Raw genomic sequence first — 22,985 nt, 5'->3', positions numbered from 1 at the left:
AATTTGCCCAACGGACTGGACTGAAGAAAAATGATGAGCAATGTTTTATAGGATGATGAAAGCAAAAATTGGTATTTTTTTGGTAACATGAAAAGTTCATTTTTGAGGTCAAACTAAAAATATGTACATTTCTTTCCAATACATTTTTCCTCATACCATGGCCTGGTGTCTGAGCAGATGAAGGTCATCCCTATTGTCAGAAACCGTGATGTTAAGTTTGACTTACGAACCAATTTTCAAACACACTAGTCATAATATCCTGTTCGGCATAATTCACAGAGTTTTGGTTTTCTAAATTGAGGGAACCAAACCTTTAGAGAATCCTAAAGACCTTTATTGGAAATAAAAGCCCCTCTTAGAGGATTAAGAGGCAGAGCGACCACAAAGCTGATTTGTTGGATTCTGTGAAGACGTTTGCAGTCTACAGAGGAAATCCCACCCAGTTCTAGAAGAACGGGTCTAAGTGGTTCCAGCACACAACCTCCTCCTCAGGGTGAATTGATTTTAATTAAATGCTGAACATAAATCTCTTGTTGATAAATTACAGGCCTTAATATGTTTAATTTTTCTTTTGTGTGTTTGAATAAATAAATAAATAAATAAATAAATAAATGTATTTCTTTAGACTTAAATTATTCATAATTATCGTGTTAGGGAGTTATAATGATTGAAATAGATGCACTTATTTTGCATGGAAGAATTTGGGATTAAAATAATGACTTATTTAAGCAATTGGAAATATTACTTTGAAAACGGTTTGGTATTCTGCTGGTACTTTACTTCCAAATACATTAGTTCAAATTTCTCCTTTTAAGGTTTTATGAAAGATGACAAAACATGTAGATGACCGTCTCCCTGGCGAGGAGAAACTCAAGGGATGAGTGGATGAATGCCGGTAGGTTTTCATCATACAGAATAATGTTTCAATGACATAATGAATATGAAATGTCTTGAAATGTATGGGATAATTTCTCACCTCTCACCATAAAAATGGTAGAAATGTCCTTTTATATAATCAGTGGGGATGGAATAAAATTTTAAATACTACATATTTACTAATAACCAAAAGGAGGGAAATGTGGAAAATTACTACAAGTTAACATCTGCTGATCATGTTATATGAAATGCTTGTGAGCTCTCATTAAAAGAGCTAGTTGGGTTACATGTACATTGCGCATTAGTGCGCTGTATGACAGACTTTATTCAATGCAGCGCAGCCGCAATGTGTCCACCGAACTGCGCAGGTCACTGTGCACCTGAAATGATAGGAATAATTCATACACACTAATATTACACCGCTTTTACACAGCTTCAGTCTCACATAGTATCGCCGCCAACATCTATTTAGCAAAGTTTAACAACAACGAGTGTTATTAAACTGTAATATTTTAAAGTATAGGCACAAAAAACCCCACAAGACAACGTATTTTGTCCTGATTAACCGCCAAACAATAACTTGTTTAACGACATTGCAGACGGCAAACTAAAGCTTATATATTTACATGCTGCCTGTCATGTAAACTAAAAACATGAAGTAATACAGCAGCTTAATGAAGGCCAGGTATAAAATAAATTAAATAAAGCTTCCCGTAATTTGAGATGAAATAAAACACATGAAATGAAACTTCCACAGGTAGGACGTATTTATAAGAAATCTGCTCAGTCAGCAGTATGTGACGTGGCGCATGCGCATTACCACAAGGTAGGGCGGATTTAAGGGTGGCACTGATAGACAGAACACCCCTAAACCCCTATCTAACCCTATGGAGGGCGCAGTACAATGCTGCCCTCTAGTGTTTCACTTTGTGCTTTCTTCAAAACGTTTAATAACTTCTACCAGGAATATGATTTATGGAAGTGTGTTTGTATGTGTGTTGGAAACTTCTCTGCTCAGCGTGATCACTAAAACCTGTGTGTGTGTGTGTGTGTGTGTGTGTGGTCTGTTCGTACTGCACAGTGGTGGGTACTGCCAGCATATTGAGTTTTGGGGAGGAGGATGCAATCATCACAAAATGAACACAGAGCAGATTGTTTTAAGCTGCACTATGAAGTATGGCTGTAAGGTAACAGTGGGGGGGGGAAAAAAAATACTTTTTTGTTTTTAGTTCTGAATCCAGAAATGGGACCAGTGTGATTAATAATATCATTCATGCGCTTGGTAGTAACTTGCTCCTTTTGTGAGGTGCGTGGGCAGATTTTAAAATCAGGAGTTTAACATTTTGTAGAATCAAAACATTTAATGAAGTAAAACTTCGAAAGTCACAACAACCAAAGTACTTTGTTGTATTTTGAGTTGATTTAGTACAAGAAATCTTGGAGGAGTTACTAGAAAAAGTGTTTATGTGTGAAGGACTTATGTAAGAGATCCAGATGAGGTTGTAGATGTCAAACAAACCCCAATAATCAATTTTTCTGAATGTTTTTAGTTAAATATCGATCAATTAGTTTGACTAAAGGGAGTTTTTCATTTTCTTTTTACATACAGAGGCCAGTACTACTTTGATTTATTTTGTAAAAATAAATAAAAATAAATAAATAAATAAATAAATAAATAAATAAGGTTTTGTTCTGGTAACGTTTTAAAGATGAGGAAATTTACTGAGTTTAAGATATTTTTCAGACTTGTCGTTTAACTTTTTCCTCAGAATTAAATTCCTGCCTGGAGGTGAGTGTCTTAATCAGTTGGTGGCGCTGTGGAGTCACAGCACCGGATCAGCCTTTCCAGATCACTACTCTGATTTCACAAACGTGCCACAAATGCTGCACCTCAAATATTTGAAGTGTTTCTCCACTTTTTTCTATTCAATTAAAATTGAAAAGCAGAATTGTTGTTGTTCTTTTGTATGGTTCTTTAGGCCCATCAATCAATCAGTCAATCAATAAAATTTTACTTGTACAGCACATTTCAGCAGCAAGGCATTTCAAAGTGCTTTACATCATAACAAAAACAAAAATACAAAGTCATGCAACATAGAATCAACAATCAAAACATTACATTAAGCCAAGTGCCATTGTTACATTCGTAATTGATTACGTTTCAAATACAACTCTAAACAAGGGGCGTTTTTAGCCGAGATTCAAAGGAAGTCAGTGTTTCAGCAGTTTGACAGTTTTCTTGAAGTTTGTTCCAGATTTGTGGTGCACATGCTGGAACCTCTGTGAGCGGATCCCACCGTTGGCTCCATCATCACTCTCTCTCTTTTGTTTTTGTTTTTTTGCAGATTGTTCTGGAAGCCGTGGCCTTGTGGCAGCCTGTCACCATGGCACACACTCTCTGATCCTTCAGCGGCCTGGCGATCCCTGGAGCCTGAAGGGATGTAGGACACTGGAGGTGGAGCAGGATGAGTCAGGGAAACTGTGTCTTCTATGTGGATGACATGTGCATGACCTTTTCTTCTTTACAATTAGTTTTTTTTTTTTTTTAATAACTGTCCTCGGTCTTTTACTGTGACTTCTCAATTTCTCCATCAAAGTCCTCAAATTCCAAATTCCTGCGTTTGGAGTTGGAGCTTTTGAAGAATGCGGCAGCCCTGCTTAATGAAGCCCCCGCGCCGCAGCTTCTCTCTAATTAGTCGACTCCAGTAATGGCCGGAATCTGCCGTCAAACAAAGCAGCTGAATACCTGATGGCTACCAATCATGCTCTCTTCTTTTTCATGGGAAAAATACCAGGAACTTTTATTTCGCTGACTGTCACGGCCCCAATTAGGAGGGACGGCTCAGGGAGGGGGGGAAATACTCCAGAGTGGATGGGCTTTAGGGTAAATAAAGGGCATGCACCAATCAACGTCTTACATTTCTTTGTTGACTGTTTTTTGCTCTAAAAGTTACACTGAAAGTCCATTAATAGTGCCAACTTTGCATGAAAGTGTCATTCTTTACAAAATAATACAAAGTTGGCACTTCTAGTGGACTTTTAATGCAACGTTTAAAGCAACTTTGCATTGAATGTGTCATTATTTACTGACTGACACTTCATGAAAACAGTCATAGACATTCATAAAGACTCCTTCATGTTCATAACAGGTGTAATATCATGTTTATGACAGATGTTATATCATGCTTATGACGGTGTCATGTCAGTCTTATGCACACCCTTATGCAAATCTTAAATGAAACTGAAAAGGTACTGAAATCTTCACCGAAGGTTCTCTAAATACTGTCAATTTTTTTATTTAAATATTAGCTGAAACCTTTAGCTAATCTTCTCCAATTAATGCTGAAAGGTTAGCTATTCTACCTGTTACTTCTAACATCTGGTTAGAATTCCTTGAACACTAGCCAAAGTTTACCTAAACATTAGTTAAAAGCTTTAGCTAATGTTCTCCAATACCTGCTCTTTCTAACGGTAACCTTTATCCATTGTTCCCTGAACACTGATTAAGGGTAATTGAACATTGGCAGTAACCTTTACACAATGTTCTCCAAACACTGATAAAACATTATTTTAACGTTAACTGTAATCTTTGGTGTTCTTAAAAGTTAGCCTTAGTTATAGCCAGTAATTAGTGAGGCTGCGTTGATAATGACCCATGTGAGTGTGTCCGTACTAATCAGATACACTTAATTTAACTAACACAACATGCAACCTAAAAATTATTGTCGACTGCAATAAAACGAAAAAATGGAAAAGTGAATGAAAGATCTGTTTAATTTTCAAACTTGATTCAAAGTAGAGGTCAGAAAAATACAATTACAAAAGTCCCCCAATTTGCATAAAATTGATCCTTTTGGAATGTGTTTTCTGATAAAGCTGAATGGGAAAATGTCTTTCTTTCTCAATGGAATATGCATGCCAGCTATATGCACACACACACACACACACACACACACACACACACACACACACACACACACACACACACACACACACACACACACACACACACATTATCAGGAGTGTTCTCTCCCCTCTGCCCAGCTTGGGATTTGCTGGTCAGTGACATGCCTCCCTCCGCCTGGCTCTTTTTAGCCCCTGAGGAGGCAGGAATACCGGACGATTGGTACGGACATCGCCGACGGCAACCGCAAACAAGAAAGTTTTCCCTTTAAACACCGTCTCATGACCGTTTCAGGGAGACGGGCGTTTCGGGCAGACTGAGCTGGAGGCTGATAACCCGGGACAGAGGCGGTGACTAGGTGACAAGGAGAGCTGGGGGACGGAGCAGAAAGCCGGCTGAACCGCTACTGCCTTACCTGTCCACAGGTAAAGTTTTATTTCATCTACGAAATTAACTCCAGCTATCAAGTCATCCAGAAGTGTTCCTAAAGTCTTCTAGAAACAGAAACTTGAAGAATTTCAATTACTTTTTCCTCCCACTGATTGTATTTTTAATGATGCAGTAAATAAATATAGATTTTTTGACAGCGTCTGTATGCACATGTAGGATGAGTTTATTTGTATAGCACATTTCAGCAATAATGTGCTTTATAAAAACATAACCAGCAATAAACATGACATTTTGTCAAATTCATCAAACATGTCGATCAAAGTGCCATTGATTATGATTCAAAAGCAACTCCAAACAGGTGGGGCTTCTTCATGTTGTAACTTCAAGTTGCTTAATAAAGTTGTTCACATTATTTCTTGCACATAAGATGCCAGTTCCGGTGTTTGACCGGCTCTCCCGTGAATGTCTGACCTTTCTGACCCCAGCTGAAAACTTTTATCACCTCTAATCTTACAGCTCTGATTGTCGGACCACCGAGTTGAGCCCCGTGGACACTTCCTCCACCTGAGGACATGCGTCGTCTGCCTCTGGCCTCCGTCTTCGTGTTCCTCTGGTTGGCCGAGAGGAGCCACTGCACCGGCAGCTTTCAGGACAGCATGCGGGAGCTCCACAACCGCTTCGCCGTCAGCCTCTACCAGACGCTCACCGAGGCGGAGAACCGCTCCAACCTGATCGCGTCCCCAGCGAGCGTGTCCCTGTCCCTGGCCCTGCTGCAGCTCGGCGCCAGGGGCAACACCCGGGCTCAGCTGGAGGGAACGCTGGGATACAACGTGAACGGTATCTAGGCTTCGTGGAAAGGAGGGGAAAAAAAAAAAAAAAAAAAAAGTGGGCGTCGGACTCGCGTTAGCAGCTCATTTTGCTGTGAGAAGTGGAGGGTTTTTGTCGGTGGCGCTCAGCGCCGTTGGTACCAGGTGGCGTGGAGCGGTGCTGCTGCTGCCGGCTGGCCCCCGCAGAGCACAGTGGTGTCTGGAGCCGTAATACCGGCCTCCACACCAGCTCTAATCTCATTAACCACTCCTGCGGCTTGGCCTCAGGAGACGGATCAGGAGGCCAATGTGGTTCCTTACCAATAAATGTGACTGATGAGGATCTTTTTTTTATTTTATTTTCCTCCCAGGGGTATTAGCTCACAGGTTAGCTAGAGGTGAGATTCAAGGAGGGCAATTTAAAGGGGCTATAAAAAAAATTAGAAATAAAAACAAAATTAGAAAAAAAGTTTTCAAACTTTTTTTTTTTTTTAAGTTTGAAAATTTTTATTTTCAGTTTAAAAATTTTCAGTTCAATTCAAATTGAAATTCAAAAATATTTTATTGATCCCAAAAGGAAATTAAAGATTTTTTTTTTTTTTTTTGCTAAAGCCATTAACAATTAGGAAGGTGACAATCTCCCTTAAAAAAAACAAACAGAAGTCACCGTAAAGTCTAAAACGGATAAGCTTAGTCATTACCGGAGAAAATTAAATGTACACTTCAGACAAAAAAATGAAATATTCTACAACAAGCTTCTAATAATGGTGAATAATGGAGAGGAGATGGTCTTTGCGTTATGTTGAAATGCTCTTACCCTCTCAGCTTCAAAACAACCCGCAGACTGCAGCACTTTCCAGCCTGAATGCTATTAGTTTGATGGAGTCTTTATGGGATGTGTAGGGAAATAAATCAATCTGCTGCTGCAGCTTGAATGTCGAATGGTTTACTTAGGTCTTAAAACATATTTTCTCACAGAGAATGAAGTGTATTTCAGTACCAATAACAGTAATAATTGCTCCTGAACAACAACAACAAAAAAAGGCAAAATAAAATCCAAGCTCTGCACCGTCTCATATGACTTATTTCTCCCCTGCAGATGCTCAGGTGCGAGACTTCCTGCTGCACGCCCAGGGCGACGTGAGCAACAGCAGCCAAGGGGCGTGGCTGCAGCAGACCTGCACGCTGTTCGTCCAGAGCGGGGTCCGACTCCTGGCCGAGTTCACGCAGCACGCTGCCGCCTGGGTCGACACCAGCGTGGTGCGAGCCAACTTCAGCCAACCCGGTCTCGCTCGAGGCCACTCAGAGCCAACGGGACACGGCTACGGTAAACCTGACCGCTTCATCAGCTGCCGCGGCAGCAGCGCTTAACATTTGACATTAATGACAATAATATGGAGGTTGAGAGTTGCTCTGTGACGACTCTCCACTTGTTTGTCTGGAACTGCATGTTTGTGGCTGTAAAGTGATGGAATGCTGTCGCAAGACACTAAACTCAAATCACAGACACAATCACAAATGGGATTTTCTTCGTAAATGCATCACTCACCACAGATCTTTAAAACTACAACCAGCTGCTATGCTGACTAAGCAGAGCAGAGGAAGAGCTGGAGACAAGCTGCTCCATTTAGCACTTGTCTTGCTTGAATGCGATCAAAGAGAAGCGAAATCTGCTGATAAAACTACTAAGCTGTCAACACCGGCAGACATCTCAGCTCTTTGGAGTCTTGTTATTGCAGAGTCATGCGAACCAGTCCTCCTCACACACAAACACAGCAGAATTGAATTTGCCGTCTTAAGTATTGCAACTACAATAAGAAAAACTCCACTGTTTCTCCAGCCTTCCTGTTTCAATCGAACTCATGCTGATAAGACAAGGACCTAAACTGTTTTGTTTTGTTTTGTTCAGATGGGTCGGGGTCTCTCCAGTCAGGAAGCAGCAGCGGGGAGATGTCCGGCTCCGGCGAAGCCCAGGCAGAAGCCCTTTGGTGGGGACAACAGCCTCAGGTGGCCCTGGTCAACACGGTGGCGTTCAGGGGCGTCTGGCAGAAGCAGTTCATGTTCGGCAACACCCAGAACCTGCCCTTCGTCCTGACTGACGGGAGCGCCGTCAAGGTGCCCATGATGTACCAGGCTGGAGAGGTCAGCTTTGGTAAGAGCACATCCTCCCTTATAGGCTGTACGTCAATAGTTAAATGTTGAAGGAAAGTGGTCTGGTTTTGAGTTTTGTCTCCTTGCCAGATAGTTACCACCAGACGTGGGTACGGTAGCCAAAAATGTTAAGAGTAGCACTGCTTCACATATGTTTACTCAAGTAAAAGCAAAAAGCAACCATCCAAGAAATGACTTGAGTAAAAAAAAAAAGGTATTTGGTAAAAAGAAAAGCTTAGTTGCTGAATAACTGATCAATTATTTTGGTTATTTTAAGGACCAAAATGACATCATTTCAGATGAATAACATAATTATAAAATATTTACAAATCAGTTTATTTCAGTGTAAAAGTTATGACACTTTAACAAACCTGCAGGTGTGTGTGTGTGTGTGTGTCTTGTGAATGTTTGGTTAAAACAAGCTTGTTCTTCGTTCAGTTACTCAAAGTGGGTCGAATGTCCAGACATTTTAGTCAAGTAAGAGTAACGATACTTCCTAGTAAAATTAGTACAGCTTAGTAAAAAAATACCCCTAAAAATACATGTTTTCAAAAATTTCTTAACTGGTTTTGTTAATGAATAACTAATGAACTAGACCTATGAGGTCTAGTTCATTAGTTAACTAGACCTGACACAGGTGCTCTTGATTGGCCACTGAAAACTATGTACTACATCATATTTGGTCTAACCACTAAAACCCCAGTAATATATGTATATTGAAGTTTATGGGTGTAATGTAACAAAGTCTGAAGAAGCTCCTTGTTTTGGGGATTTTCCCCCTCAGGTCAGTTCAGGACTTCATCGGACCAGCGCTACACCGTGCTGGAGCTGCCGTACCTGGGCCGCGCCCTGAGCCTGCAGGTGGTCCTGCCCAGCGACAGGAAGAGCCCGCTGTCCTCCCTGGAGTCCCAGCTCACCGCCCGCCAGCTGGCCTCCTGGGAGTCCGGTCTGCGGAGGACCAAGATGGACATCTTCCTGCCCAGGTGAAATCCCTCGTTCTAAGGTTACAACATCTAGAACCCAGCTCAGACTGTATATGATGTGTTTTATTTTTATTTTTCAGATTTAGAATGCAGAACAAGTTCAGCCTGAGGTCAGTGCTTCCTGCTCTGGGCGTCAGTGACGCCTTTAACCCGACGGCAGCCGACTTCACGGGGATATCAGGTCAGTTGATCCGATTCCTCGTGCGGTTTTAACAGAAAGCCATTTCCACAAGCGCCGCTGATGGCCGCTGCTCCGTTTCACTTCCTGCAGCGGAAGAGGGTCTTTATGTGTCCGATGCCGTCCATGAAGTCAGAATAGAAGTTGCAGAAGATGGGACGAAAGCAGCTGCTGCAACAGGTCTGTAGCGTCATGTCTTGCTACTGATAAGTGCCGGAGTCAATATGGCGGATGGACGTTTAACGGTTAGTTTTTATCATTCCAGCTATGGTGCTACTCAAACGGTCGCGCGCTCCCGTTTTCAAGGCGGACCGGCCATTTTTATTTCTGCTTCGCCAGGTTAACACAGGTATGTACACTGTGAATACTCTCTACCTCCATAAAACACAAGTAGCTCCTTCTATTTCTCGTTTCAGGGTCCTCTGATTCGCATTTTTAAAGGGCTGTCATCGCCATTTCTAGTAGCCAGACTCATAAATTGTGTCCTAACGATGATATTTAACAATGAGTAAAACTGAAAACAAATTAAACTCTTAAGAAAAGCGGAAAATGCAAGTTAGCATTCAGAGACTCTGGATTCATGATGGAACAGAAAAATTATGAAGTTGCGGTATTTAAAAAAAATAGATATTTGGCGACCTCTAGTGGATGGAAGTTAAAAATCAGTTTGTCGAATAATTCCAGAGCAAATATCTTAATACACTACAACAAAACTAACTTACAAGTAACTTTTCAGCAAGATACAGGTGCTTGTTTTAAGTAAAAATATTCCTTAATATTGATATTATTTCACTCATGATGAGACATTTTTACCCAGATTGTAAAAATCTGGGTAAACCAAAAATAGACCAAAAATACTTAAGATTTTTTTTGTCGTTTTTGCAGTGAATCAGACTTTGTTTTGCCTTCAGGCTTTTTATTTTTATTTTTAGCAAAACATTTATGTTTTTCCTTTCAGGTTCCATCCTGTTTATGGGCAGAATAATGAACCCAGCAGACCAAGGAATATAACCCTCCTCAACGCCACCACCCCAAATCGCACCAATCCATGCCAACCAGTTTCACCCTCTGTATTTATTTATGGACCAAACGGAAGATACGAGGACACTTCAGGAAGAGGGATGTTATTTTTGTAAATACCTGTAAATAAAATTTTAATATGTTTTTACACAGTGGGTGTGTTTGTTATTTACATTAATGAACAAAAAAAATCTCAAGGAGTCACACATTTATGGAACACTTTATTTACATGGCCCTTCACAGTGTAAAATAGAAACTTTATTTATGGAAATACTTACAAAAAGGCCATTTTTTCCACTGAACATTTCTGTTTTTCTTTTAAATAGTACTCTAGGGTTATTTACATCTTTACAGTGTATTCAAAATACTCTTTTGGTAGCGGCCTCTTCACACATAAAAGACAAGTATGGCAGATTTTGGTCCCTATCCGGGGAGAGTTTGCAGAGGAAGAGGGGAGCCACTGGATTCGGAAATCAACTTTTGACCTCTGGACCCAAAACAAGGGTCAGTTTGTGTACATTTGAGAACGCCGAATATGGATTCCCATTCTTTCTCAGAAATTGCAACAACAACAACATTTTTTTCCTCTTTTAAATTACATTAAATAATAATTCTCAAATTTACACAAGTGCAATTGCGGTGAAGTGACGAAGTTGGTTTGAGATCAGTGGCCGACAGGGGGAGAAGGGGGTAGTTGATGGGGGTTTGTTCAGTAATTTGGCAGGAACCAAGACCCCTCTTCATCATCGCTTCCAGCTCACGTTGCATATCAGCCCTTTCGGGGCATAAATAAATAGGTGGGGGAGGGGGACTCGATGTTATTGCTGACGCTGATGCATTAATGACGGTTCCTGAGCTTTTTGTCCCTGTTTTCATGACCTACCTTTGCATTTAGTTTGCTGTAACTCTGCTTTGCAGAACAAACCTTTCTAGGCTTAAAGGATCCTTGAAAACCGCCGACTTCGTCCGACACCTAAATCATTACGTCGATAATCGACTACGGTGACCTTGAAATCAGATTCTGTCTGTTCGAGAGCCGAGGAGCGGAGTGCCTCTGGTCGGTGGAGTGTAGAAATTCGATTGGAACAAATCGGATTTCCTCTCATCACTCCCCTCGCAATCAGAAATGTAAGAGAGTAATACCTACTACGTTGCGGTGGGGGAAGATGATGGAAAAGAAATTATTGTGGAAGGAAAAAAAAAAAAAAAAACATCTTCACTGGATCCCTTACGACCCTGAGATATCTGGAAACACGCAACGCTCAGACTGAACTCTGTCCGCCACATCTTCACAGGAAAGAAAAAAACAACAACTGAACATCACACTCATCATCATCATCAGATCCTCCCTGGGACAAAAAAAAAGAAAAAAAGTCTTCAACTCCACCCGGGTCATGAGATGCGATCGCTCCCGTCTTGATACCCGGCCCTGTAGATTAAATGTCAAACCAGGGATCTCTCGGTATTCCAGATCCCGGACTCCGCTGCGTCTCGTCTTTGGGTCTTGGTTGAGGAGGGGGGGAGTGGTTGTTTCCACAGGGATGCGGAGGGTTTTATTATTATTATTATTGTTATTATTATTAGTCTGTGCAGTTTGAGTTGGTCTCAGAGCATGTCCACGTGGTTCATGGTGTTGGATCGGTTGTGGATTTCCTCGAGGAAGTTTTCCAGCTGCTCGATGAGAACTCTCTTCTTAAACCTTTGACGATGAAAAAAATAATAAAAAATTTAAAGTTTACATTTTCAACATCGTTTACACCTACTGAAAGCTAAACTAGATGTTTTTATGATGTTTTATTAATTTTCGTCACGGTACATTGCCAAACTTACTATTGAGGTTTTTATTTAATAAGGTGGTAGCAATCAGCTTTATTTAAGAGCGTAAGAGTTAGGGGGGCTGATTACAAATGCAACCCAAGACTTTTTAGTTTACCTATTGAATAAAAAAGGTCTTTTAAGACCATGTACAATTTTTTCATCTGTGTTTGTCATAAAACCTTCATAAAACACATTAACTGTAGAAGTTGTAGTGTTATGTGAGGTTTAAGGGGTGCGTATACTTTTGCAAGGTATTATAATTATCTATTTGTTTCTATGTAGCAAAACATGAATATTTCAAAGGTGTTCAAAAAAAGAATGTGCAGGGGAAACCTAGACCCAAAAGGGCCACTTTATTAGGTACACTGTATTGGTACGAAAGGCTCCTGCAGATTTGTCAGCTGAACTTCATGAACTGATTCTGTCGGTCCAGCGCATCCCTCAAGTGATCCAACTGGATCTAGTGGCTGTGCAGACATGAACCACCACGCTGTGTTCAGAATCACTTCGATCTCCTTTCTGATGCTCAGTATGAACTCCAGCAAATCGTCTTCACCGCGTCTCCATGACTAAAAGCTTAGAGCAGCTGAGTTGTGTTTGGTTTGTTCGAGTTAATGAGAATTTAAAGTGTGCCGGTGGTTTTAACGTTGGTAAAAGAATCTACTTAATAGCTCTAATTGTCACTCTGGGCTGTGAGAAGAAGTGCAGCTCTGCTACCTGGCGGCCTCTTTGATGATGTTTTGGAGGAAAATGAGCCGAGTGTCCAGCGTTCCCTGGATCTGCTTCAAGAGGACGAAGATCTTCTCGTAGTCTGAAACACAAGAAAGGCAAAGTTCCTTCAACCCAACTCCTTAATGAGAAAAACTTAATCCTGTTATTAATTGAATAATAATTTAAGTCATGCTCAACTGCTTAGATAGATCAGGAAAAGCTACAGCGCCCCCTACAGTTATGAATCACACACTGCCTCTCTTCCTGTCCTAACTAGATAAAATTTATCTTTCATTAAAGTATAAACATGAGACTGAGGCCCATTTCACCAAGCCACTCTTCAAAATTGGAAAAACAAGAGAACAAGCTAACCAAATATTAAAACTGGCTGTTGACTGTAAGTCAGGAAAAAGCTACAAGGACATTTCTGCTCACCTTAAATGTGCTCATGTCTACAAGCGCATATCAATAAATCAGAATAGAATTAAAAATGTCATTTATTTCAGAAATTCAATTTAAAAAGAGAAGCTTTATCGCCTGAGTGATATGTTTCAAGTGTTCATTTCTGTTAATAACAATGACTTACAGCTTGACAAAAACAGTAATTTGGCATTTGTTTCAACCGCACATTTTCCTTCCACTAAACTTTCTTATAATATGCTCACGGTCTGTCGGCCACCATTTCTGCATGACCAGTCCTGATCCCCCACATGTACGTACGTCTGCCAGGTTTTCTGATCTCCTTGGTGATCAGCACCCTCAGCTCGTTGTTGACCTTCGTCGTCTCGCCATGAATGTGCTTCTTCAGGGCGGCGGGCGACAGGAAGCGGGTCGTCTGGTCCGCCATCAGCACCATCTCCACTCCTCCCTCGCCGCCCAGCGGCTCGCACGACCCAGGCACCCCGTTCTCCTCCTCGTCCTTGTGCCGGAGAAGCTGCGGGTCGGCGGTGGTGTGGTTCTCCTGGAGGTCGGCGGGCCCCGACGGGTGGTCCACCTCGGGGTCGGAGTTTGTGTCAGGGCTGTAGTGGTTCTGATTCAGGTGGTTGATAATCAGCTCAGGTTCTGGCGCGCCGTCATTTAAGTCCATATCTACAGGGTGAGAGAGTTAGGAGATAGGATCAGTTATCGATCAGGTTTAGCTGTGAGAAAACGTCGATGAGGCGACGGAAAGCTGATCTGCTCGTCCATTTTCATCTATTTTGAAGGAAAGACCGCGGATTTGACCTGTCGAGTGCCGTGGGCTGGCGGGCGGCGTCACCGGAGGCGTGTAGGCCCGGCCCAGACGCAGCAGGGGCGACATGCAGCGCCGTCTCTTGGGACCGCCGCCCGGCATGTTGCTGCTCTCTCCCGGTCGCTTGCCCTTGTTCTGCGGGCCGGTCACGAACTCGTCCGCCTCGTCGATCATCATGCCCTGCGAGGGAGATCGGGTGGTTGCATTTTACTTTAGGAAGTACTCTTCCCTTCTACGTAAAGGCTGACGTGAACGGGGCGAGGCGCACCTTCTTGTCCAGTTTGAAGGGGTTTCCGAACGTGTGCAAACGCTTCGGCTGTTCGGGATCTGCGTCTCGGAGTGGCTGGGGGGCAGATTTAAGGAAGTCTTGGTAGTTTCCCATCTGGGCGATTGGCACGCTGTGGAGCTGGTCTGAAAACAACACGAGCAGAGGACAAATTAAGTTTTAATTTAATTTTCAGTTTATTTGCAGCAGAAATCCTCTGAGGAATAGTCTGATGACCAATTTTCAGCTCGTCGGAAACGTATTTTTCCAGAAGATGAACGCTACATCCCCTATGCCCTGCAACCTTCTAGTATAAACAAGACTTTTTGGTGCAGATGCCCTTAAGAAACTCAAAGTTTGTCATTGGAAAATAAATCCGTTTCTATGTTGTCTGTCATTCAGGCTGCAGGTGAGCGAGAGAGAGCAAGTCTGACAGCGGGAAGGCTAAATATGTTTAATTATTTCAAGCTTTCAACCTCTGGCTTTCTTGGAACTTAATGGCAACATTTTGAAAACCTCACATGTTTACGTCCAATTGTCATGCGACTTTTGGATAGACTTAAAATGTTGCAAAAAAGAAAATGCAAATTAGATGTGTTTTCGTCTACTGGTTTGGAGCGAATCAAACAGGTTGCACAAAGCATAATTTTGTCAGAAGTTGATGTTGCGCATGGCTATAATAAACGGAAACAACTCAACTGAGCTCAAAAACTTGTTGGGGAAATTCCCGTCAGCCTTTTCAAATGGGATACTTCAAAATGAGCATATTGATGGAAACACTGTTTATAGTTAGAATGAGGATATAAATTCACTAAAATAATATACAAAATCCTTATATACAAATACAAAAATTTGAATATACAAATTCAAAACTACTGATCCAAAAAGGAAATTAAATGTTGTTGTAACTCACTAGGTTGGAAATTTGAATTTTGTATTAATTATCAATGAAAGATCACTTGAGACAGTATGGCTGAAAAAAAAAAGAAAGAAAATTATGTTGTATAATTTTATGTTACCAGGGTTTCTGCAGGTTTCACCATCTCAAATTTAAGACTTTTTAAGACCATTATGGATGAAATTTAAGACTCGTATTACCACAGGAATATACAAAAGAAAATTGCATATTTTCTATTGTAGTGCTAAGCTTTATTTGCAGAAAATCTCCGTAGCATTATACAGTGATCCAGTGTATATATCCATTATACAGCATTGTCCAGTCAATTAATGATGAACTTATTTACCTACGATAGATGCAAGGCTACAGCGGCTAGTTAAACTCAAGGGAATGTAATGAAGATGTCTGTGCACGACTCAAACGTTTGGCTGAGAAAAATATATTACACAGAATATACAAGATAAAATACACCTGTGATTAACAAATTTAGGGTCAACTCTAATGAATTTAAACATCTTAAGGATGTGCGGACACGCCGATTATAGTTCTTGAAGAGAAATTGGCCAAATGTCGCATCATCAGGTGAAATCTTTACTAAAACAGAAGACTGGCCACAAAGTTCAGATCGGTGCATTTTACAGTAACATAAAAGTCCCGTCTCCTCAGACAACATACCGGAGTCCTGCCCTCGTAAGGTGCAGACGGTGGTGTTGAGCAGGTTCCTCCTCATTCGGCTGAGCTGATCGAGCAAGTGGCTGCGTGGGATGTCGTAGGGATTTCTAAAGCTCTGAGGCTTCAGACCCTGAGGAGGCGCAAGGTAAGAAAGGATGGCAAAGAGAAGAGTGTGAGATAAAAAATACAACCAGCACAAAAAAAAAAAAAGCAGCTTTAAAATGCTGTTCTACGAGGGAGGACACTCAGGGATGTGAGGAGAATCACAGAGGATGCTAAAAACAAAAACAGCCCTGCTGTATTTTATCCATCTTTTCTTACTTTGTTGAGCAGAGCCAGGTGGAAGCCCTGAAACTCTTTGGGGTTGAGCTCCAGAGTGGGAGCGGGAGCCTCTCCTGTGAGACTCTGCAGCTGCTGGATGAAGTCCCGTCTCTGCGCCAGCGAGATGCCGCCGCCCCGCCATCGCACCTTGATGCCAGGCTCCGGAGCGGGTTTCTTCCCGATCGAGGCGATCAGGCGGTCGTACTCGATTTTTGTCTGGCAACGTGACAAAAAAAAAAGAAGTTATTTTTAACAAAGTCATTGCAAAGGAGTAACAGAGTAACAAACCTGCTGACTGAGCTTCTTCAGGTAGGACACGACGCTGTAGCTCAGACCGTACTCCATGTTCTCGGCCAGGAGGTTCGGCGCGCCCATTATCCTCAGCGCCTTTCTGAGGGACTGAGCGACAAAAAAGAAAGAAAAGGGAACATTCTGTATTTCTTTTGTTTCAAAAAAATGAAGTAATAATTCAGTTTAGTCCGAATCGACTTACCCCGATATAATACGGAGGCATGGTCTTCAGGTAGTTCTCAAAGGACTGCCGCCATTTCAGAGTGGGCTTGAACTTGTGCACTTTAATCAAGTCGTCTGCCAGAGAAGCACAACATCGAAACAATGTTTCACACATAAAGTGCCACTGTTGTTGCTACTGCAGCGTTATTTCATAACCCCATAATAACTTGTTCAAAATGGATTAAATACATTTTCTAACTGGTATTTCTAAATAAAGCTGCCAAAGAGCTCAGACGTTTACATGAATTCGTCATGGGAACGACGAATTCGTCGTTCTTGTGCTTTTAATTACGCATTTAAAAAAAATACCATTCCCAACTAAAAACATATATATATTTTTAGTTGGGAATAGCTGTATAAACAAAAAAAATATTTTTACAAATAAGAATTACATATTCAACTTTGACATTTTCTTCTAATCTTCGCAAACACTCAGTAATTATCCTGCTTTGTCTTCTCACAAACCAACATCGAAGTCATTAATCAATTAATTGAAGATTTATTTGCATCTTTTAAGGTACTTCTAATATTGTACAAAGACATGCTTAAGTTGTTGAATGAAAAATCTGATGAATGTGACCATTTCTTTAGTTTTGATATAAAGAAAAACATTAAAAAAAAAACAATTCAAATAGAGGATGGCTAAATTTTCTCATATGACATGTTGATATATCCATATAGTTTCCCAGCCCAACAATTTAGCAATAGCTAAACTCTGGATTTTTCTATTACATCTATTTTTAAAACTTTAGAAATCGTGCAATGCTCAGCCAGAGTTTCACTCTGGAAATTTCTTGAGGTAAAAATGAAAACGCGTGGAGCCGAGTCTTACCCAGAAGTGGCAGGAGGACGGGGTAGTTGTAGGGCATTACAAACAGGTTGACGCAGTTGAGAGCTGTGCTAGCCTTTAGGTAGCCAAAAGGTTGACCCAGGTCACTGTATTTGGCACTGTTACTTACAAACACCTGCAAAAAGCAAACAGAAACCGATCAGTAAATCAGCAGCGACATTTGAACTCGGATCGGCAAACAAAAGGCTGAAGTACAAAAGGATATTACGTTGGTAAATTGCTCCATTAAGTCTAAATATATAATAATTAAAACACATTAGGACGTCTGCAGGCTAGAAATAAATGTCTAAGAGTAACTTAAATGTATCAGGATTAAAAGAAAAGGCTGCTGTCTCTTTAAAAGAAGTCCTCCTTAAAAGTGTTTGTTTCAGAAAAATCCTGGAAGAAAGTCAATGTGGGTAAACAGGACTGGAGTCTGGAGATGGAACATCTGGCTCCAAACTATTCACGTCAGGAAACATTTTTAATAATCAGAAGATTTTCTTTTTTTTTAAATCCAATCCTCTGTCTGCTTAAGCTCATTTCCTCCCCGTGTTTATTGTTTGGTCCATTTAAATTCAGTCAACATCAGACCCAGTGAGAGGCTTCTGTAAATAAATACGGTGGTTTAGCAAAACTCCTGAATATTTTCCAGTGCAATTTCTGGACAGGTGTGCTGACGGCAGGAAAAAAACAAACAATCTGACTTTTCCCCGTGTGTGACAGTCCGGCTGCCGCTGTCAAACTTTGATCCATTTGGGATCAACACACACACACACACACACACACACACACACACACACACACACACACACACACACACACACGGACGTGTGACAGCTCACAGTTTCTCATCTCTGCCTTCTGTTCTCAGCAGACTCATCCGTCAGTTTCTACGCCCTCTCGGCTTCGCGTCGCGCAGATCGTGACGCCGAGAGAGGAAATGATGCGACACACCGGTCATTTCCACATGAAAAGCTTTTCACTCTTGAAGTTGAAGCCACAACGTTCAGGGTAATCTGCTGAGATTTTATGTGACAGGTCATCACAAAGTAGAGCGTAATTTTTAAGACTAATAAATGCTGCCAAAATGTTTTACAACACGAGAAGTGTAAAAAAAAAAAAAAAAAACCTTTACAATCCAAAGAGGCATTTTTTTTTTTTGCCTTCAGTTTAGCTAAAACAGATTTGTTCTTTTTCCAGTTCAGAATGTAAAAAAATTTGTTTAAAATTTTAATAGAACATTTTTTTTGTTTGTTTTTTCTTCAATTGAACATTTAAAGTTAATGGAAAATTATATTGTAAAAATGCATGTTTTCTTAAAAACCTTTTTGGGAAAAGTATAGTTAATAAAAAATAAATAATGTATTATTACAGTATTAATGTATTTTCTTTTTGTGCAAATCTTATATAAATAAGATTAAATTATTAAAAATCCCATTTTAATAATTTAATTGTCATGTGAAGCACATTGAACTGCCTTGTTGAAATGTGTTACACAAATAAAACTGACTTTAACACGTTACTCAGTTTTTGTATTTATTGTGGAATAAACCTAAAACAAGTAGTAATAGTCTCCATCCATATGTATAGCTGTTTAATAAAAATGCACCAAACACTTTTCAGATTTTTTTTTCCGTGCTGAATTGTACGTTATTTTCGATCCACAATTATGCACATCTTTATGTTGGTCTATCCCGACATATCTACTGTTGCAAGACAATGCAACAAGTGAAACAATTAAATGGTGCAACAGGCCTGGTTTTACAATATTCAATAAAATATGCTAATCTTGCTTTAAGAGTTCATTGAAATGCATTTGTTAATACTGTTGCAAAAAAAACAAGTTAAATTCAATCCAGTTGAAAAAATACGTAATTATTCCCAAAGGAAATTAAACCTTGTAAGTCGTCTTCAAAGAGTCATTGTGGTAGCAGTCCGTCTTGCAATGAATGTGAAAAGGCCTCTGACTGAAGACACTACGGCTGTGTGACGGAGAAATTTCTGGGCAGCAGAGACGATATTTCTCAGAAGCACGTAATCAGCTGCTAATCCACCACATCTGCTTTTTCTGCCCCTCTTTAAACATCATGACAAGCTACACTGATAATAAAAAACATGTTATAAGGATAACTAAAAGATAACACTCCATGTGTATTTGGAAGAAATGTTCTCATTTATGCGCAGAGCCGTGCTAAATGCACTGGTTGGCAAAAACTCTCTCGCAGTGATCGGAGTGAATTCCTCCCCGTCTCTTCCTCAGGGAACGTGTGTTTCTGCAGATAGCTTTACCCACACAATAACTCTTAAGAGGATGCTTCAGTTTCTTGGCCTGACAGGTGACAACAGCCGACAGCAAACTGAGCTCAAATTCTTTCACTTTCCCAGTGTCCAGTTGGACCAGTCGCAGCCTGCAATTATCCAGTGTTTTGGTATGAATTGTGGAAAAACAAACAGCAACAGCCAACCTTTAAGACGGCGCTCTCACACACGGTTTTTGTCACTGATCAGCTGAAATAAAGTCTGAAACTTCTCACAAAGAACAACAACCAAGCCATTCAGTTTGCACAATCAGAGCTAACTGGTATCTGGACTTAATTGAGATTTAAAACCTTAAAAGAAAGATTCCCAGCAGTCCAGCAGCGTTCTTAGGAATACAATTCTCTCCTCTCGGAGTGCAGCTTTCTGAGGCGTACCTGCCAGCAGGTGTGAGGGGATTTCCTCTCCAGAATGTACTGCGTGAGCGGCGAAGGCTCCAGCTCGTACTTGTCGAAGGGCACCTTGTCGATCACCATGGGCTCGGCGTCCGCACAGGAGAACCGGACCTGGGGGTGGGCCGAGCGGGGCGGCTGTGTCGGATTACAAATGACAGATTATTATTATTATTGCTATTTTTATGGATAAAAACAGCACACTTTTTAAGGAATATTCAGTCTACTGCTTAAACTAGGATGTCAGCAACTATGGAGGAGGATTATACAGCTTCCCCCACCACTGACACACAAGTGACCATTTCTACTTACCATCTGGAAAAAAGTATCCACATTTTGTCACGATCACAAAATTCTGTGTATTTTTTATAAAATTTTATGCAACAGATCAACACAAAATAGTAAGTGAAGTGGTAGTAGTAGTAAAATCTGAAAGACAGAAGTTAAAATCAAGGCTTGATTCAATTCAATGCTTTTAACTTCTATCTTTATTATTAAAGGTGCAAATGTTTTGGGGTTTGCTTCAATTAACTTTAGAGATCTAGAGATGGAAATCATTAACCGCACCTTTTAATTGTTTTATTTTTATTTTTTTTTAATTTAGTAAAGTAAAATAAAGGAAGATGCACACAAATGACTCACACTTTTAGATTTGTATTAGAAAAGAGCCTAGAAAAACGCTCTTGCATCCTAATAATACACGACTTTTTGTTCCAATAAAATCCCAGGAAAAATCACTGGTGTTTTAACAGAGCATCACATTAAGCTTAAGAGGTATGGATACTTTATGCTGAAGAAGTATGCATAAATAAGTGAAAATCAGGTTTTAGTGGAAAAAAATAATCTATATACTATGTTTGTGTTTCTCTTACTAGTGTTGGAGAGTTCTGGTCTGGCCAGAAGGCCTCAGGGATGGGCCAGTGACCGATGGGGACGCCGGTTTTAGGGTTGGGTCGTACGTAGATGAGCTTGTGACAGCAGTGCCAAGGCTGCAGGCCGGATTTCAGCGCCTCGGCTGGAGCGTCTGCTCAAAAACGGAGAGAGAAAGGTTCACCCGTCGGCGAACCCAGGCAGAAAGGTTTCTGGAGGAACAAGATGACTGAACAATTCTGATATGCGTGTTAACGGTTAACCATGAAGGTGGGAGGTTTGTCCTAATGAATTCAGCTCAGCGGATTAAAAAAGGTGAGTGGGAGAAGGCAAAAAAGCTTCTCGTTTTATCAAACAAACGCAGCACAGCAGATGTCAAGGAGGTTTCTTCTTCTTCTTCTTTCGTCGGAGACAGATTTCACAGAAACAGAAGAGCCTCTCGTACCTTCTAGTGGAGGGGGGTCAGGTCCGGTCTTTTCGAAGTTTATCACCACGCCGCTTTGGATTTTCTGCACGAGAGACTCCAAACACTGATTCAACATGCGCTGGGAAAAAACACTGTAGGAACGGCCTGCAACACACAGAACACACAGGTTAGCGTCGACTTCAGGTCAGTGAAAAAGCTCAAAGTTAAACTATGAAGGCTCAAACAGGACATCTTGGCTAGCTTGATTAAAGCTAACGCAATATTTAGTCTCGTTTTAGTCATTCGTAGGTTTTTTTTCTGCTAAACATAGAATTACACAAGACACAACATCGATTACGAACCCATGAAAAGAATCAATGTGAAACACGATCAATCTGTTGCTAGGCAACAGATTGAATCCAGAGATAACCAAAGATCGTCGCTGGAAAGTTTCTTGAAGCTCTTAGTCGGATGGTTCTTGAACTTTTCCAGTACCGTCCCAGTAAATGTTTCTCCGACTACCAGTAAACCGACAAACAGAAATCAAACTTGTTCAAAGCCATCACACCTTGACAAATTCATACCAGCTCACACCTAATTACACAACATCAGCACTTGTTCCTGGTTCACTGCTTCATTAGGCAAAACGGGCTCTTCAGATTTTCTCCACATCGTTTCTGTGTTTGATGCAAACAGCATCACGCCCATCTTTTAGCTATTTGCACTTATGTGTTAGCCCAGCAACATAAATGATGGACTGATATCTAACTAGGCAAACTCAACTGTTGCTGAACTGTGTGACGCTGCGAGACGTCCAAGAGTCCAGTGCGCGTTTCTATTTAAGTTTTGAGAAATACACAAACTTTGATGCGGCTAAAAAAATTTACGTCATCCTATCGCAAAAACTTTGATCTTTTTCTTTAAGGATCTTTAGGCTCAACCTTTGACAGCCACATTGTGGACAGAGGCCTCCATACATGGGGCAATCAAAAAACATGTTTTCCCAGTTGGCACGTTTCTATTAAGCCAATTTCTTTTCATAATTCCAATTTGTGCAATTTTAAGGTGAATGGGAAAGCAGCTAGTGGCTGATGTTTAGACCAATGTTTAAGCATCGGCCGATTGCCGATTACCCAAAACTAAATAAATCGGGAACGATTCATCAATGCACCCCTAGAGCGTACGGATGAATTAGTGTCATGATAAGCTTTGAATCTGTCTTAAACCATTTTTCATATCAGTTCACTCACAAGGCCACACAATTCAGATAAAAAAAACAGTAAAGTGATCAATCAAAGTTGACCTTCTCATCAGTTACAGCCTCTCGCTTCACCTTTAGTGACCCTCCTGTGCACCCATTCACTTCCCTTTTCACTCGCCTGTGGCTTTGTGTCAGCTCTGCCATCAGCAGTAATGGGCAGGCGGCATGAGC

At 40.9% G+C, this 22,985-nt stretch overlaps 2 protein-coding genes across 3 annotated transcripts in view; one reads left to right on the top strand and one right to left on the bottom strand.

Annotated features, from left to right (window-relative positions):
- Window positions 1-2,937: 2,937 nt before the first annotated feature.
- On the top strand, window positions 2,938-10,456 carry serpine3 (serpin peptidase inhibitor, clade E (nexin, plasminogen activator inhibitor type 1), member 3). 2 transcript variants are annotated; one of them, XM_015047377.1, is made up of 11 exons: window positions 2,938-3,331; window positions 4,921-5,002; window positions 5,075-5,205; window positions 5,687-6,007; window positions 7,076-7,303; window positions 7,886-8,128; window positions 8,912-9,110; window positions 9,191-9,291; window positions 9,382-9,468; window positions 9,554-9,637; window positions 10,247-10,456. In XM_015047377.1, the coding sequence occupies exons 4-11, from the start codon at window positions 5,743-5,745 to the stop codon at window positions 10,297-10,299; spliced, it is 1,260 nt and encodes a 419-aa protein (XP_014902863.1). In that variant the 5' UTR covers window positions 2,938-3,331; window positions 4,921-5,002; window positions 5,075-5,205; window positions 5,687-5,742; the 3' UTR covers window positions 10,300-10,456. The 2 variants fall into 2 exon arrangements, with proteins under 2 accessions (XP_014902863.1, XP_014902864.1); XM_015047378.1 differs by lacking the exon at window positions 2,938-3,331 and having other exon boundaries at window positions 4,134-5,002.
- A 63-nt stretch (window positions 10,457-10,519) lies between these two features.
- ints6 (integrator complex subunit 6) overlaps window positions 10,520-22,985 on the bottom strand; it is a 30,945-nt gene continuing 18,479 nt past the window's right edge. Inside the window, exons 6-18 of the mRNA XM_015047375.1 lie at window positions 21,593-21,718; window positions 21,150-21,301; window positions 20,263-20,415; window positions 17,570-17,702; window positions 16,718-16,812; window positions 16,513-16,623; window positions 16,225-16,440; window positions 15,907-16,033; window positions 14,337-14,479; window positions 14,062-14,248; window positions 13,558-13,926; window positions 12,844-12,937; window positions 10,520-12,007 (exon numbers count right to left, since the gene is read on the bottom strand). Of these exons, the coding sequence (XP_014902861.1) occupies window positions 11,914-12,007; window positions 12,844-12,937; window positions 13,558-13,926; window positions 14,062-14,248; window positions 14,337-14,479; window positions 15,907-16,033; window positions 16,225-16,440; window positions 16,513-16,623; window positions 16,718-16,812; window positions 17,570-17,702; window positions 20,263-20,415; window positions 21,150-21,301; window positions 21,593-21,718 (2,000 nt within the window). The 3' untranslated portion in view covers window positions 10,520-11,913. The remainder of the gene's footprint in view (window positions 12,008-12,843; window positions 12,938-13,557; window positions 13,927-14,061; window positions 14,249-14,336; window positions 14,480-15,906; window positions 16,034-16,224; window positions 16,441-16,512; window positions 16,624-16,717; window positions 16,813-17,569; window positions 17,703-20,262; window positions 20,416-21,149; window positions 21,302-21,592; window positions 21,719-22,985) is intronic.

Source organism: Poecilia latipinna, unplaced genomic scaffold (assembly GCF_001443285.1).
Source record: "Poecilia latipinna isolate Pla-1442-1.1 unplaced genomic scaffold, P_latipinna-1.0 Scaffold823, whole genome shotgun sequence".
In the NCBI taxonomy this organism is placed as follows: Eukaryota; Metazoa; Chordata; class Actinopteri; order Cyprinodontiformes; family Poeciliidae; genus Poecilia; species Poecilia latipinna.
Note: the sequence above shows the minus strand (reverse complement) of the source record. Positions and strands in the feature narration are given on the sequence as shown.

Bases quoted from the DNA above. Each gene is read 5' to 3' on its own strand.
- serpine3 (XM_015047377.1), top strand. From the start codon at position 5,743: ATGCGTCGTCTGCCTCTGGCCTCCGTCTTCGTGTTCCTCTGGTTGGCC. The intron at 9,111-9,190 runs GTGAAATCCCTC...TTTATTTTTCAG, and splicing joins ATGGACATCTTCCTGCCCAG to ATTTAGAATGCAGAACAAGT. The intron at 9,638-10,246 runs GTATGTACACTG...TTTTCCTTTCAG, and splicing joins GCTTCGCCAGGTTAACACAG to GTTCCATCCTGTTTATGGGC.